General features: G+C 37.6%; 1 protein-coding gene across 5 annotated transcripts in view; it reads right to left on the bottom strand.

Moving 5' to 3' along the window:
• The window catches only part of ATP13A3 (ATPase 13A3), a 56350-nt gene that overhangs the window by 4562 nt on the left and 37404 nt on the right, over window positions 1–14384 (bottom strand). For 4 of the 5 annotated variants that reach the window (XM_038145621.1, XM_038145620.1, XM_038145622.1 and 1 more), the window contains 16 exons: window positions 14129–14146; window positions 13884–14037; window positions 13681–13801; window positions 12351–12475; window positions 11295–11473; window positions 10722–10844; window positions 10559–10638; window positions 9850–9892; window positions 9643–9752; window positions 8712–8808; window positions 7748–7820; window positions 6886–7063; window positions 6023–6210; window positions 5497–5585; window positions 5237–5317; window positions 1460–1549 (listed from right to left, as the gene is read on the bottom strand). In XM_038145621.1, the coding sequence (XP_038001549.1) occupies window positions 1460–1549; window positions 5237–5317; window positions 5497–5585; window positions 6023–6210; window positions 6886–7063; window positions 7748–7820; window positions 8712–8808; window positions 9643–9752; window positions 9850–9892; window positions 10559–10638; window positions 10722–10844; window positions 11295–11473; window positions 12351–12475; window positions 13681–13801; window positions 13884–14037; window positions 14129–14146 (1749 nt within the window). The remainder of the gene's footprint in view (window positions 1–1459; window positions 1550–5236; window positions 5318–5496; window positions 5586–6022; window positions 6211–6885; window positions 7064–7747; window positions 7821–8711; window positions 8809–9642; window positions 9753–9849; window positions 9893–10558; window positions 10639–10721; window positions 10845–11294; window positions 11474–12350; window positions 12476–13680; window positions 13802–13883; window positions 14038–14128; window positions 14147–14384) is intronic. The other variant, XM_038145623.1, reaches the window with a different exon arrangement.

Here is a 14384-nt window from a genome sequence, read left to right as displayed (position 1 = left end):
CAAGTTTGAAAATTGGATTACCATAACAAAAAAACAAAAAAAAAAGTCAGTAACAATGCAGTAAATTACCAGAAGAAAAACTATTATTTCAGTCTTTAATTTACTGTTTCATTATCACATTGGATTGGACCTGTGGTACAGAAACTCTTCTGTTGTGTCATCTCTTCTATACTATGGTAGTAATGAAATTCAAAAAACATTAAGAAAAAAACAAGTATTTCACATTGTTGTAACACCTAAGACCACCAACAGTTTTTATAATCATTTCAATCATCACAGATAGAACAGAGAACAATAAATTATTTTACTGTTGAAGAATAAAAGCCTTGTCTAGAAAAAGCATATTCCTAAAATCCCCAAACACGTTTTAAGTCGTGAATTGTTAAACTGAAGGCAGCCAGTCAGACAAAAGTAGCAGAATTTAACTTGCTGGCATGTGAAATCTAAATACTGCAGGTATCAATAGCTATTAAAAAAGACACAAATCACTAAACTTAAGACTTCCTTCCTGTGTTTTCTCTCCCAGTCTTAAATGTATGTAATCAAATTAGCTGGGGAGGAGAAACACCATTCCTCATTCTTGAGACTGAATCCCTCTCGTGTCTCAGAGAGCACCTACACTCTGCAGGGCTGACATTTTAATGGTAATACATTCTATAGTTTTCATCATGCTCTAAATGTTTATCAGTTGGTGAACTGAAGCAAATGTGAGCCTTGAGCACAGTTTCCATTCTTCAGTGACCACAAAACAATTTGTTCTACAACGGCCTCAAAAGGACAAATGTAAATCTGAAGTGAATATATTTAATAAAATTTAGTGCTGAGAAATAAACCACTATTATTCTAGCAAGCACAAATGTACAATCGGCCAAAAGTAATAAGCCAACAGGCTTAAAGTAAAGCTGTTTTTTATGAGATTCACATAGATTTCCTTCATGTATTAACAGCAGAGGGACAGACCAGACCAAAATTCATGGTCACCTGAAAAACCTTTCAGTATCCTAAACTGTCTGAAGCAGTAATAGTGTATTTGCCACCTTGTTTTATTTCATTTGTACATGCTGAATATTACTGCTCTCAGACAAGGACCTAGAACTCTAAACCAAATTGATTTATTTTAATTGCTTCTAAGCAAATCAAGATGTTCCCAGTCCTAGCATACTAACTTATAACATCAAAAAAATTTGCTAATGTGGAAACTAAAGATGAAGTGAGAAATTCTTAAAGCAATACTCTTGGTTTGTTTCACAGTTCTTGCACACACACTAAACTCTCTAAGTGTCAATACAGAGAAAAAAAATATAAACCCAGAAGCCTTTGGTTTTAATATTTCAATTACAGAAGTCTAATTTAAGCAGACTTAAGCTAAAGATAAGGCAACAGACACTTATAGATAAGAGAAAAAACCAAATTAATCCACATGCACTCAAATGAGGACAGCAAAATACTCGTCTCCAACCTGAGGCGGCTGGGGTATGGTGAGGCGAGATTCTCCTTGTTTGTCTCGATTGAACACAACCTTCCAAAGGATCATATCAAGGAGGACATTCTGTGAGACATTACAGTGAGTGGGAAGAGTTAAAGAAACTAATGATCATTTGTTGTTAGTGTGCACATTACAAATAAAACCTGAAACAGTGGGTTAGCCATAACTAATTCAGTGGCAAGCAAAACGGAGAGTTTATGCTACTTGTCAGTACTTTTGTGATAAACATTTTCATTCTTAAGTGCTCACACAAAATTTAAGAATATGAACATGTACTCTAAAATCAACAGCAACAATGACCAAATCTGCATCCAGCTATATGAGTAAAAAACATAAATACACATGTGTTTCAATACTCTAAAAACCTGTGAAGCACCACATGAAGACATGAGTGCTTAGAGCAGTTTCCCCACAAATCATCTTGGAGCTATCCTTTTTAAAGGGACATTCTTAGAAAAGTAGCAGGAGAGTGGCAAAGCTGGGTCACCAGCAGGAATGAAGGAATTTGGTATGTGTTTCCATGTTTTTAGAAGAGGGCAGAACTTGAACAGTATGTTACAGAGTACATCTGGTTATCCTCATACAGCTGCACGGGTGGACTCGGGAGCTTTGAGCAAATCTGACAACACAGGTGTGAACCTGTACCTTCCATGGCCTCGAGCCTACAACTCTGGTCCTTGGACAGATTCCATTTCTAACATCTGACTAACTGCTGCCATTGAAAATGGGGAGCTGATTAGTCAGACTTTTGTAACAGATTTTTATAAAGCTTATGAATTTATAATATACCAGAATTTGACAGTGCTTTTATAAAGCATTGGCCAACAAATCTTCAGCTTGTTAGATGTTTGTTTTTGAAGCCAGTCTGGCTTCAGCATGTCTATACCAGGCATCCGGGGTGAGGAGGAACAGCTGCTAGGATCTGCCTTTGTTGTGCAATATTTTCTATCATATGGTAGAAAGAATCTGCATGCTTTATGATCCTAGTCTGGCACCCACAAAGAGCAAAAGCTTTCCAGGGCATTTCAGAAAAATAACAGAAAACAAGCACAGTCAGAAATTCTTCCTGTTGTAGAAGCAATGACAAAACTACATATGATCATAGTGTGACAGAGAAGTGTCACACTGGCAAGTGTGACTAAGAAGATCCCATTCCTCATGTATCTCATAATTATGAGACACTTAAAGTAGCAGTTCCTGAGGGATAGCTCTCAGCAGAACAAACTCCAGGTGAAATACAGGGTTATTAACAAGGTTAATACCTTGTTCAAAGATGGAAGGAGCTGCCACCAGTGGCCTCTCCCAGCTACTCAGAATGTGACCTATGGCACAGGTCTGTAGTGAAAAGTGAAGGGAGCAGAAAATCCAGCCAGGCACACAAGGGGAGAAAGACAATGAGCTATACTTGAAGAGAAGGAAAGAAATAGCCTGGGATTTCTACACAACACACTGGACCAAGGAGCTGGCACCACATGACAAAGCTTTAGAGTGTGGAGCAACACTGCTGGAATTGGGCAAATGCAGTTCAAGAGGTGGGCCCAAGTTATGGAAGGTGAAGCGTGTATTGTAAAACAAGGTTTGGGATTTGAGGATGGCTACACAACAGTTCTGTTGGGACACCTGCTGAACAGTAAAACAACTCATCTGCCATAACAAAGCACTCAGCTTACACTTAAAAAGTGGGGCAAACTTGGTTTAAGACAGAGCATAAAAGCCCACACAATTAGTGCCAAGAAGTAGGTACTTCTATTTTATTACCAAAGTACAGGCAACAAGATAAATAGGGAAGGCTGTTTAGAAGAAATGTGTCGAATCACCACAGCAGTTTTAGTAATGAAAGTTAAATGGCTGAAGTGTACAAAGGTGCTAACTCAAACCACCATAGAAGAGTGGGGTGAGGTTTGAAATACTGGGTGGAAGAACACAGTCTGCAGGTAATTACAGTGCTTAGGTGATGTTTAGTAGAAATTCACAAGTTTTCAGGCTGATGTGACAACCAACAAGGCCCAGAAGTGGAACTTGATGAACACATATTTAAACCAGAGGAGAACCATTTGTCCTCAAGAGCCACGTGCTGATACATGGATTGGCACACTGTACAGACTTCCTACTGGAGCCCTTACACATCCAGAACAGAAACAACACCAGATTCTATAACAGTTACAAGATCATCTGCAGAAGAAAGGAATTTTCAAGCAGATGGTAAATCTATTTCCCTCAGTTATCTTTATCACTGGACTGAAAATTGAAATTGAATTGGAAAAAATATTTCTGTATAGGAGGTTTGTTTTAATTTTATCAGAAAATAAAAAAGCCATGATTCTGAAGCTTTAGAATAGCTGTTTTGTTGCACTGGTAAAGACAGCAAAATACATAAACTTTGACTTTTCACAAATAAAAGAAAGCAAAAAAAAATCCAAAATACTAAGCATTCACTAATACAAAAAAACGAAAGAATCCAAGGCCATAAAGAAAAATCATCAGAGGAAGAGCTACATACAGGAAAATGTAAGAAAGGCACAGGAGCTTTAATAGTGGACAAACTTGTTAACAACAAGACAAGAGGCCAAGAAAATTAGTATCTACTGATACGTTTTGGAAAAGCTGTTGCCTGCCATGTGAAAACAGAAAAACATGTTCCAATAGGCAGCAACATAAGAGCATATTTTGCAAATGCTATTTGGAACAACACAAAACCTTGGTAATTTTGATTCAAGTGTCTAAAAAAAAACCTTTGTTTGAGTGAATTTTTACTAGGTCACTAATAAAGGGAAAAAACATGTCAATTGGACAGAATGTTAATGCTGTAGTACTCTTTGAAGACCAAAATTATATGATCCAAGGAAGTATTATGCTGGTTACATTGATAGCATTCCCTCACATTGTAATGGAAATACTGATTAGAAGCTGTAGAAAATGTTATACAGTAAAAACAGATAATTGTAGTGTGCACTAGATAATGCTGGAAGGCCTTTTCATCTTGCAGGAAAAAAGTGACTCATGACTGCAACCAAAACCCAAACATATTCAGATTGGAAATCACACGTCAGTTAACAGGGAGAAAAACTAACCACAGGAATAAATAATGACTGTGAATCCAGACTTCTTCTGGAAGATTTATCTGTCCAACTTTGATTCTCGGAAACAAAAACAAGGCACCTGGATGAAAGGTAGGGCATGTTTCTGCCTACATTAACTCTGGAATTATAGCAGAAGAGGTCAACATCCAGAGTGACTGACTTCAGACAAGCTCAGTGATGGAAAAAGCAGATTTGCATGAACATCTCTTCTTCTGGACTTTGATCATATCAGACAGACTTGCAATACACAGACCTGCATAATTCTGAACAATAAGCTATGTGTATGATCCAATTACAGAAGGGGGGCTCCCCTAAGGATTTTAGATAGTCCTCTATCTAAAATAGACAGAAAAATGTTTTTTATTCTGAAGTAATACAGAAAATTAAAATGGAGTATTTTAATATGAAATAGTTGAAATATTAAATCTTTTAACTTCCTCCCTGCCCCAATTTTTAGTAAGAAAGATTTTAAAATTACACTTTAGACACAGAAAACCTTTACACCTTAAATCTAGCTTACAAGGACATTTGTAGAAATACACACTTAACAAGAAAACAGCAGCCACTCACAGTGGCATGCTGCGAAGAGTGATCTAAATAAAAGACAAACATGCACCCTGCAAAAAGAAGCACTTAAAAGAGAAGCATCTTTCCCATGTGCATTCCTTACCTCTGTCAGCACGGATACAAGTGCATTTAGAATAACGATGATGACAATTCTTAGGCGCCACTCCGGTGGCACACACACAAGCTGTGGAAACAAGTTGCCAGAGGTTAGAAACACACATCCAAAACAGACTCGGCATTATAAATCCTCCCTTCCCCACCCAGTGATGTGGAGCTAAAGCTCTGCAGGGCCCATGGCTGCCCCAAAGGCAGCCCACCAGCTCCCCGAGGAAGCTGACACACCCAAGATCTGCTGACTCTCACCTCCAGAAACGCGTCGATAGGTTCAACAGGATGCAACATGATGAAAAATATGAAGACATAAAGAACTATAACAGATAAAACAAACAGAACTGTAAAAGAAGAAAAAAATATTTTAATTGGACCATCTCACAATCAAGAGTTTTAGACAGTTTTAATATGCATCATGAGTTCATTACTGCCTGGAAACAACCTCTCTTCTCCCCCTAAACCCCTCCCAGGCAAATTGGGGCAATACTGGCTCTGCTGACTGCCATAAAGAGAGAGAAGGCCTGACTCCTTCTCACTGGCTCACTTGTGGAGTTGAAATATACAGACATATACACGTCTACAAATTAAGCAATTATCAACACGAATTTCTCCATACAGTTTAATTTTTCCTTATTTCTAGCTGTGATTGTGAGAGGATAACTCCACTATGATCTCCTAGCATCACTATGGCTTCTGAAGTGGCACAACAGAGTTGCCAACAAGTTCCCAGTCACTTGGGAATTTTATTTGGAACTGTATATACTAAGAAAGGACTTACAATTTTTGTAGCATGGTTGTCTAAAGGGCTTTCCTTTAGAAAAGACAATTGCCACTATGAGGTACTGAAAGCTGGATATAAAAAACAAAGTTGTGTTTTCATAATTTTTAATGTAATGTTCATCATGAATAGTCTCATTCCCATGGTGTGCAGAGCTGGTGTTCTGGGCGTCCAACACATGACATGCACTACAACACAAAAACATTGAACACTGAGTTATGGAGAAGAGGCAAACAGGGTCCAGTTATTTACAAAAATAATGACAGAACAAATTACTACAGTAGTAAAAAAGCTTAAACTTGAGAACATATTACAGGCAGTAAGAAATAACTCAAAACTGTGGCAGGGAGGTGGCAATTTTTGTGAATTCAGAGCTTCAAGTTATGCTGCCAGTTTGTAAATTTACTACTTAAACTGTTTAAAAACTATCATTGTAGACAGACTTCAGAGACAGGTAAGGAAATACTGCAATCTAAAAACATTAAATTAAAACACCTCTTTATTTTCAAAAACATGAATTTGATTTACTGTAACTCTAACAGGAAAGCAAAGCTTTATAATATGAAAGAGATAGAACAGATCTGAACTATAAATTTCCAGTTTCTACCTCAACTGTCCCAAAGCTGAAGAGTCATTAGACCAAGCCATCTGACTCTGACCCGATTTTGTTTTTCAGCCAGTGGGTAGCTCCCATATATTTTTTCACAGAAAATCAGCAGACTAACAAGCTTCAATACAGAAGCTTTATTTTCAAAGCTTCTTTATTTTCCCCACAGGGCAGGGGGTCAAGAAAGAAGAGAGCATTATTGCCTATAGCTTTCCAATCACTACTGTATCCCGCACAGAGCCACTGAAACACTTACTCAGAGTCTGGTGTCCAAGGCTCGTACCAGGACTGCTGTTTGACCCAAAAGAACCCCAAGGTTTGGAAAGCAAGGCAGATGATGATCTGAGACAACACGGAACACAGAAGTGGACCTGAGATAAGACCTGATGGAGGCCTTCGTGCAACAAGCTCTGTCCAAGCAGGGTTCAGACTCACTGCAGAGAGAATAAAAAACAAATGACACATTGCATCATTATGGTTTTCAAGAGTTTTCCTGTTCACATTCTGTGGGATTAGAATGGCTTGCTCATGACATCACTTAAAATTTAGTCCAGAACTGCAAATGTGAAACCACTTTGAAAAGACCACAGAGCCCTAGAACAACACCACAGTGCCTTCTACAGGCTGGTTCCCCAGCAGCACAGCACAGGAGGGGACAGTAGCAGCCACAGCAGCCATCAGACTTAAGGAATTAGTAGTGTCTGGCCAAATTCCCTTCGTCTGGCACAAGGACTTACAGCTTGCCTCCTCACTTTTGGACTGCCATTGCTTCAATAAAGATGTTTTTATTAAGTTTGAAAATGCAATTCTACTGATAGCCAGTGAATTGAATGCTAGGCTGGTATGTGAAATCACTTCCTGTACTGTGAAGACTTAGTTCCCCAAGATCGTGCCCACAACCTGCTTCTTGTTTTAGGACATTTCACAAATTTCAGATGACTCTAATTCAGTACACAGTGTGGTTTGGGTTTCTTAATGCACAGATGCAATAGTCATAACATCTTCACTGTATGTCATAGTGTTTTCTCAAAACCACGTGTAATTAGATATTAAAGAAAATCTGACCAAGCAAAAGGTGGTTCACAGAAGCCACAATGGTAATTCAGTGCAGTACTTACTAGTGAAGACAACCACCAAAATGATTGCCAAATCAATGAAGAGAAACTGGAAATCTCCCAAATTGCTCAGGATCTGGAGAGAAACAACAAATGAAGCATTGATAATTTCTTCACACCACAAAAAAACTGTATTATACAGACACTTTTACAGCATTAATTCTTTGAATTTCGCTCTATAAACAAGAGAGTGTCCTGTTGAACTGGCCTCCTTTACCTGCAGGAGTCCTGAATACTCTGCAATTCACAGAACAATTCCTGAAGTATCACAGTATGATACAATTTCCTTTTCAAGATGGACAAGCTATTTGTAATTGAAATTTGTTTGTAATCAAAAGGATATTATTGAATCTTACATACAATGCAATAACAGTTTAGGCCTACAGTTCTTTAAACACCACAGCCATTACTATGTACTCATACAGCTGTGAAAATTTTCACCTCAAAGGACCTTTAATACTCTGCACCTTTAACTTGCTTAGAATACAAATTAAAATACAGGATTTCTATCACAGACCACTATTGTGAAACCAATCATATTAACAGGAAATGTTCCATTTTACTTTCCCCCTCCACACCCAAATCAATACTTCCAGTTTCTTTAAATTCTAACATAAAAGGAATGCATTGCCCTTTAAAATAAGTTAGGTTATTTCAAAATGCTGAAAGTTTTTAAATAATTGAAGCCTGTATTTTTGCTTTGTATCTATGCTTATTTGGTCTTCCCACTGCAGAGACTTTCTTTTCACAGCCATTGGTTATTGCCTCTTCTAAACAGATACTACCATGTATTTTGTAAAGTTAATATGAAAAAACCCCAAAATACTAACAACACTTTCAGTCTAAATGTATTTTTGACTGCATATGTTGTACTCAAAGGGACTTGCAATAATTTGTATTACATATCTGTCAACTTTCAAATCTCTGAATTATGCTGACACTGCCTAGGTATTGACAGCATACTTACAGAATACAGCAGAGTAACAGTGATGTACTGGATGATGCTGTATAATGCCATGAACTTGAACACACAGAAGGAAGTTACTAAAGCAGCACGGCCTTCCCTGTCAAAACAGATGCAATCATGTAACTACAAAGCTTTCTGTGCAAGCAGTTAAGTTCTGCCTACCAATATGTTAGCTGCAGTTAAACACACCACAAACCATTTGAGGGATATTAGGCTACAGACATGAGAGAAACAGGAGTGAGAATGGTACACTTCCCCCAATATCAAGTCATGGGTATGTCTTCTGAACTCAGCCACCACCTAACTTCAGTCCTCTTTGGACTTCATGTGGTTTTTCAAGAGAAGTTTTTAAATGAAAGTTTTTTTACACAAGACCTATGAAGCATTAGTTTACTGCATGGACTGAATAAACACAGTCAGCCAGAGAGCTGCTGACTTCAGAAATGTTTCTGATAATGCATTACTTCATAAGTTCCCCACAGACCCCTAGATTCTTCTTTGGCTGACCTTTATCCAAAATCATTACCTAATTTCTAATTCTAGAGTCAAAAAATTGGTCAAACCATATTCAGAGAATTTGTCTTCTACTTTGTATGGTGCAGAGCAATTATCTGAAGATTTTTACTGCTTGCAATTACACACAGCCTTTATGGAAACTAGCAAAGTGACTAAGACAAAATTAAAGACTAATGGTAGAAGCTTGGTCATGCTTTGAAAAATTAACTTTACATGGAGAAAGGATTTTACAACAAAATAGTAAATCATGCTATGGCAGGGTTTTGCTCTGCATACCTTCGGTAAAGAAACAGAATTACTAAAATGTATTGCTCTGTAATTCACACTGGTTTCCTGCAGCATCAAATATGTACTAAAATGGAGCATGCAAAGTAAGTTACACGGACACATTTAAGTCCACAGTCAGTGGCATTACCTGATCAGCTTTGGCACACAGGAGATACTGGGTGTCCTGGAAGTGAATGGTGATGCCACAGAAGCCTCAAGCTCAGACAGAGATATACCACCGTGTGCCCTCTTCAGTGCCTGCCAGGTAACATTGAAATAGAGACCATTTTGGAACTTGCCTTCAGCTGTACAATTTAACTGAATGGTTCTGTATGGAAAATAAAAATATACTTACCCCACAGTCATTTGCTCCATCTCCACACATGCCCACATAGTAACTGTAAAAAGCAAACAGGTATCAGCATTCTGGACCATTCTCCAACCATGCTCCATTTAGCTTATTTCATTACTTTGAGTTATTCAGGGTTTGCATAACAATGGGTGATCATTAATGCTGAAATCAATTACTGTTGCTGTTATACATATAAGGAAGTAGACAGAAAAGTAACACGACAATGACAGGTCAATCAAAGCAATAATGGTTAATTAGCTCTCTGTTATCCCAATGTGGTCTAAAGAACCTTTGCTCTAGGCAATGGCACTTCTGTAGTATTTTGTAAAGCTGCAAGGCCTGACACCAACAGTCACAGAATGACCAATGTAAACAGAAGTCATCCTGATAATACTTCTGTAACACACAGAAGACATTTGATGGCTGTGTTTCATAAACCAAGCAACTGCATTTATAAAATATGTTAATCAGTTTATGCACATATTCCTCATTTAAAACTTCATGAAAAGTCTGAAACTTTCCCAACTAGCCAGCAGATGGTACTACTCTCATTCTATTGGATCAGCTAATAGGCTGATCTATCAACACGAGAAGTTCTCTCAGCCCAGCATTTTTCTTTAGGCTAAACAGCTAGCAGCATGCATAATTTTTGTCTCCTATCACACCAAACACATTCAATCCTCTTGCTTTCTGTGCTTAAGCAAATACTTACTCGACATTTTGTAAAGCTTCCACCAGCTGAGTTTTCTGATCAGGTGCCATGCGAGCAAACACAGTGCCGTGTAGCACGAGCTGCAAGACAGTAGAGTTCTTAATGCTCACAGGGCAAAGGCTCTTCACCACTCAAAGTGCCCATACTCAAGTAAAATGCTCACCTTGGGTACCAGGTCCTGAAAATGCTCCAAAATCACTGCAAATGACTTCCCATTCATTGCGAAATGGTATTTTGTCATCTGGAGATCCTCAAGGCTTTCATGGACCAATTTAACTGGAATATCCTATCAAAAGCAGTTTAATACTCTAGCTGTAATGGATTTACACAGACACCTTGCCATTTCAAGCTAATACTCAGAGGGGTATTCCTAGAGATGACTAGGTTTAAAAGAAGGTCATTTGAAAAAAAAAAAACCTCATACAATAAAAACACATATTACTAAGAAAATGTAGTTTAATGTTTCAACTACAAGCAGCTAGAGAAGTTTTGACAGATTGAAGTGTTGGGAAAAAAACCCTGTCAAGTGAAATGTCAAATGTCATATCACAGTTGAAAAACTACCTCCCCCAGCTGCTTTACTAGTCTTTGGTATTTGAAGATCTGAAAGTTAACCAGTATATCAATGCTGAACTGACACTTAATAGCAGATTTACTATTTAATGGAATAACATAAAAAGAACAGTAAAACTAACAGCTTACATTCCAACATACATGCATAATATGGTGATATTACCTCTGAGTTTATGGCTGGTGATGAACTAGTGCATTTTGCGAGGGTATCTGCATAATGCCAGTTGATCCTGGCAGCCTGCCCATCCTTTGGAGGTAGTGCTTCAGCAATAATGACCTTATCCTGAGGTAGAATCATTCCACAGTCTCTGGCCACAGAGATAGCAGTTAACATGTTATCCCCTGTTAAACAATTGCATTTAAAAGGGTTTCAGTCAGAAAAGCATCAAGAACATATGTTGATCTTTCCTGTAAGAGGAAAGCTAACAAAGCCTGTAGAGAACTGTGAGGACTGCCCCACATACCAGTGCCAACCTCAGAGCAAACCAAGCCTACAAACAACATTCAAACCCCAGGTAAACCCGCTCCTCTAGAAATTCTGTCTGCTGCTTAGAGCTATAAAGATCTCTTATTGACCAAATCTTAGTGTATATGGAAAATTAGGCAGAAAACAGGCAGCCATTTAAAATACTGCTTTTTACACTCACAGAACATGCAAACACAGTGCTGTATGGTTAGCCTAGTGAAACATTCCAAAATCACAACACCTGTGATTTAAAAAGCAAACATATGCTGTATAAAAAAACACTGAGCACAGACATCTAGAATGCTTGCAAGGACCTAAGTCATTCTCCCAGAAAAAATCCAATACAAAGTGACTTTTCATAGTGTAAATCAAAATGGTAGGGAACCTCAGGACATCCAGTCCAACCTCCTGCTCAAAGCAACTTCAGTCATTAAATTAGACTAGGACTTCCATTTAGCCTGATTTGAAAGATTTTTTTCATCCTCCAGTTCAGTATCAAATAGCTTATACTTGGAGCTAGGGAGAAGAAATTACAAAGTGGAATTAAAGCCTCTGCTGGTTTCACTGACTTACCAAAGCAACTTGCACCCAAAAAGAAAAAAACTGGAGTCTGAATATTTTCACAAGTTTCTAAACTTCCCTGTTGCTATAAACACAGTGTAAACCCACTGACAGCAAAATTTGACTTCATATACATAATTGAAACAAGACCAGAAAGAGATGATCTTTGAGCATCAATGTTTACATGCTAACCTGTAACCATGACAGTGCGAATGTTGGCTTTATGCAAATCTTCAAGTACAGCAGGGGTTTCTTGCTTTAACTTGTTTTGCATTATAATTAACCCCATAAAATCCATGTTGCTTTCAATAGCATCTCTGATGAAAAAGAGACAAGGAAGAGAAGATTTTAAGATTAACATTAGATTTTAAGATTTTAACATTATCAGATGTAGCTTTAAAAGCCTGATTTTGCTTATCAAAGTACAGAGGAATATGTATTTTTAACCATTAAGTAATTTGCTTTATAAAAAGTGATGTGAAAGATATAATCACAATAATTTATATTTATTTCCTTTGTTTTATTTGAAAACCAGTGTGAGAAAATCTTGTTTCCTCTCAAGCACAATTTTCAGTTTCTTTAGAATGCTTTATAAAGGAAATTACAGTCTCAAATAGGTTATAGCTAGAAAACCTGCTCTGAAACTAACTACATTCACAGACCAAATATTAAGATATGTTTAGAATGCACATCTCTATTTTCCAATTTAGCTGAACCTTAACCTAAAAGCTACCACATTGTTACAAAGACATGTAAGATTAATAGGCACTAGTTAATTAGGCAGAAAAACAAATTCCCTTTGGTTTACATTAAAAAGTCAGTGTATTTACAGGTCTTGGGTATTCTACTGCTACTGTAGACTTTCACACCTGAAACTGGAAAACTCATTTCTCTGCTTTGCCAAATGTTCACCTGGCACAGAGGGCTGATACAAAAGAACACAGTCAAAGCTGGCATTTTCATAGCTGTGCTAAACATTCAAGCACTGTGGGGAAGATGACATTATCCACAAAACTAGGCTCAGGTGAAAAATAATTCACAGGAGGTACTACTCTTTGAAAGAAGAAGCCCTTCTACCTTTCAAACCTCTGCAATGAGTAAATGGACATGCTGCCTTTAGGAGACAAAGCAACTGCATCAAACATGCACAGGAGGACTTCCACTACTTGCCATTATCCTTAATAAACATAGATGATATAAGTATGTGCAAGTAAAGAAATCAGACGAGGTTTTCTGCTACAATAATGTAAATTAGACATCATGAAAATAATATTCCAGGTCATTTCCAGTTTAAAGCTCATCCTGTGAATTCACTTCATTGCAGAAAAAACTTCTTTATCTTGTGTGTCCAGGGCGCAACTAAAGGATGTACAGAACTATGGATGCCAAGACAGAAAAAAGCTAAAGAGAGCAGTAACTAAGAAGAGTAGTAATTGTTTTAAACAAAAATACACATTACATATTAATTCAAAGCATGCAGCTTTTAAAGTCTCTTACTTATTAAGAGTAAAGTCAGTCTTACCTGCTAATAGTCTGGACTTTGTGCCACGTGAGCTTAGACTCCAGTTTTCTGTGAGCAAGAGCAATAACTCGGAAGCCCTGCTTAGTGTATTCTTCCAAGACACGCTCGAAGTCAACAGGAACTTCAAAAGAAAGTTTTGAGTTATTGAACTATTCATCTTTCAGCTGAGCTATGGAAGAAATAAAACTAATTTGCTCATTTACCTGTTTCCTGCTTACACAAGCTGGCAATCACTTCTGGGGCACCTTTCATGTAAGCATCCATTCTCTTTTCCCCTAGAACCCTGGCTATCACACACATGCGCTGCAGCACTGAGGAAAATGGAAACTGGCGCACGATTCCGATTTCATATCCAGTCTGTGTCAGACAGGAAGGAAGGAACAAAAGGGTTACATCCACATGCATCTTAGGAAAAATAGATATGTGCCAAATGAAAAAGTATACTTACCGAGAGCTCAAACAATTCCTGAAAGACAAAAAATGTACAGTCACTCTAAATATCAATTTTAAGTATTTCTTCAGCTACAAACTATTTCAACACAAATCAGTAAATGAAACTGCACAGCATTCTTCCTATCAAGTCATATTGTACTTTCAATGGATTTCATAAAAGCTGAATATAAACATACTGCATCTGTCTAGTATCCTTTAAGTGAGACACAGTAGAACTGTAGAGCTTGATTTCTTGATTAGAATTTCCAAGA

This window comes from Motacilla alba, chromosome 9 (assembly GCF_015832195.1).
Source record: "Motacilla alba alba isolate MOTALB_02 chromosome 9, Motacilla_alba_V1.0_pri, whole genome shotgun sequence".
Lineage (NCBI taxonomy): Eukaryota > Metazoa > Chordata > Aves > Passeriformes > Motacillidae > Motacilla > Motacilla alba.
Note: the sequence above shows the minus strand (reverse complement) of the source record. Positions and strands in the feature narration are given on the sequence as shown.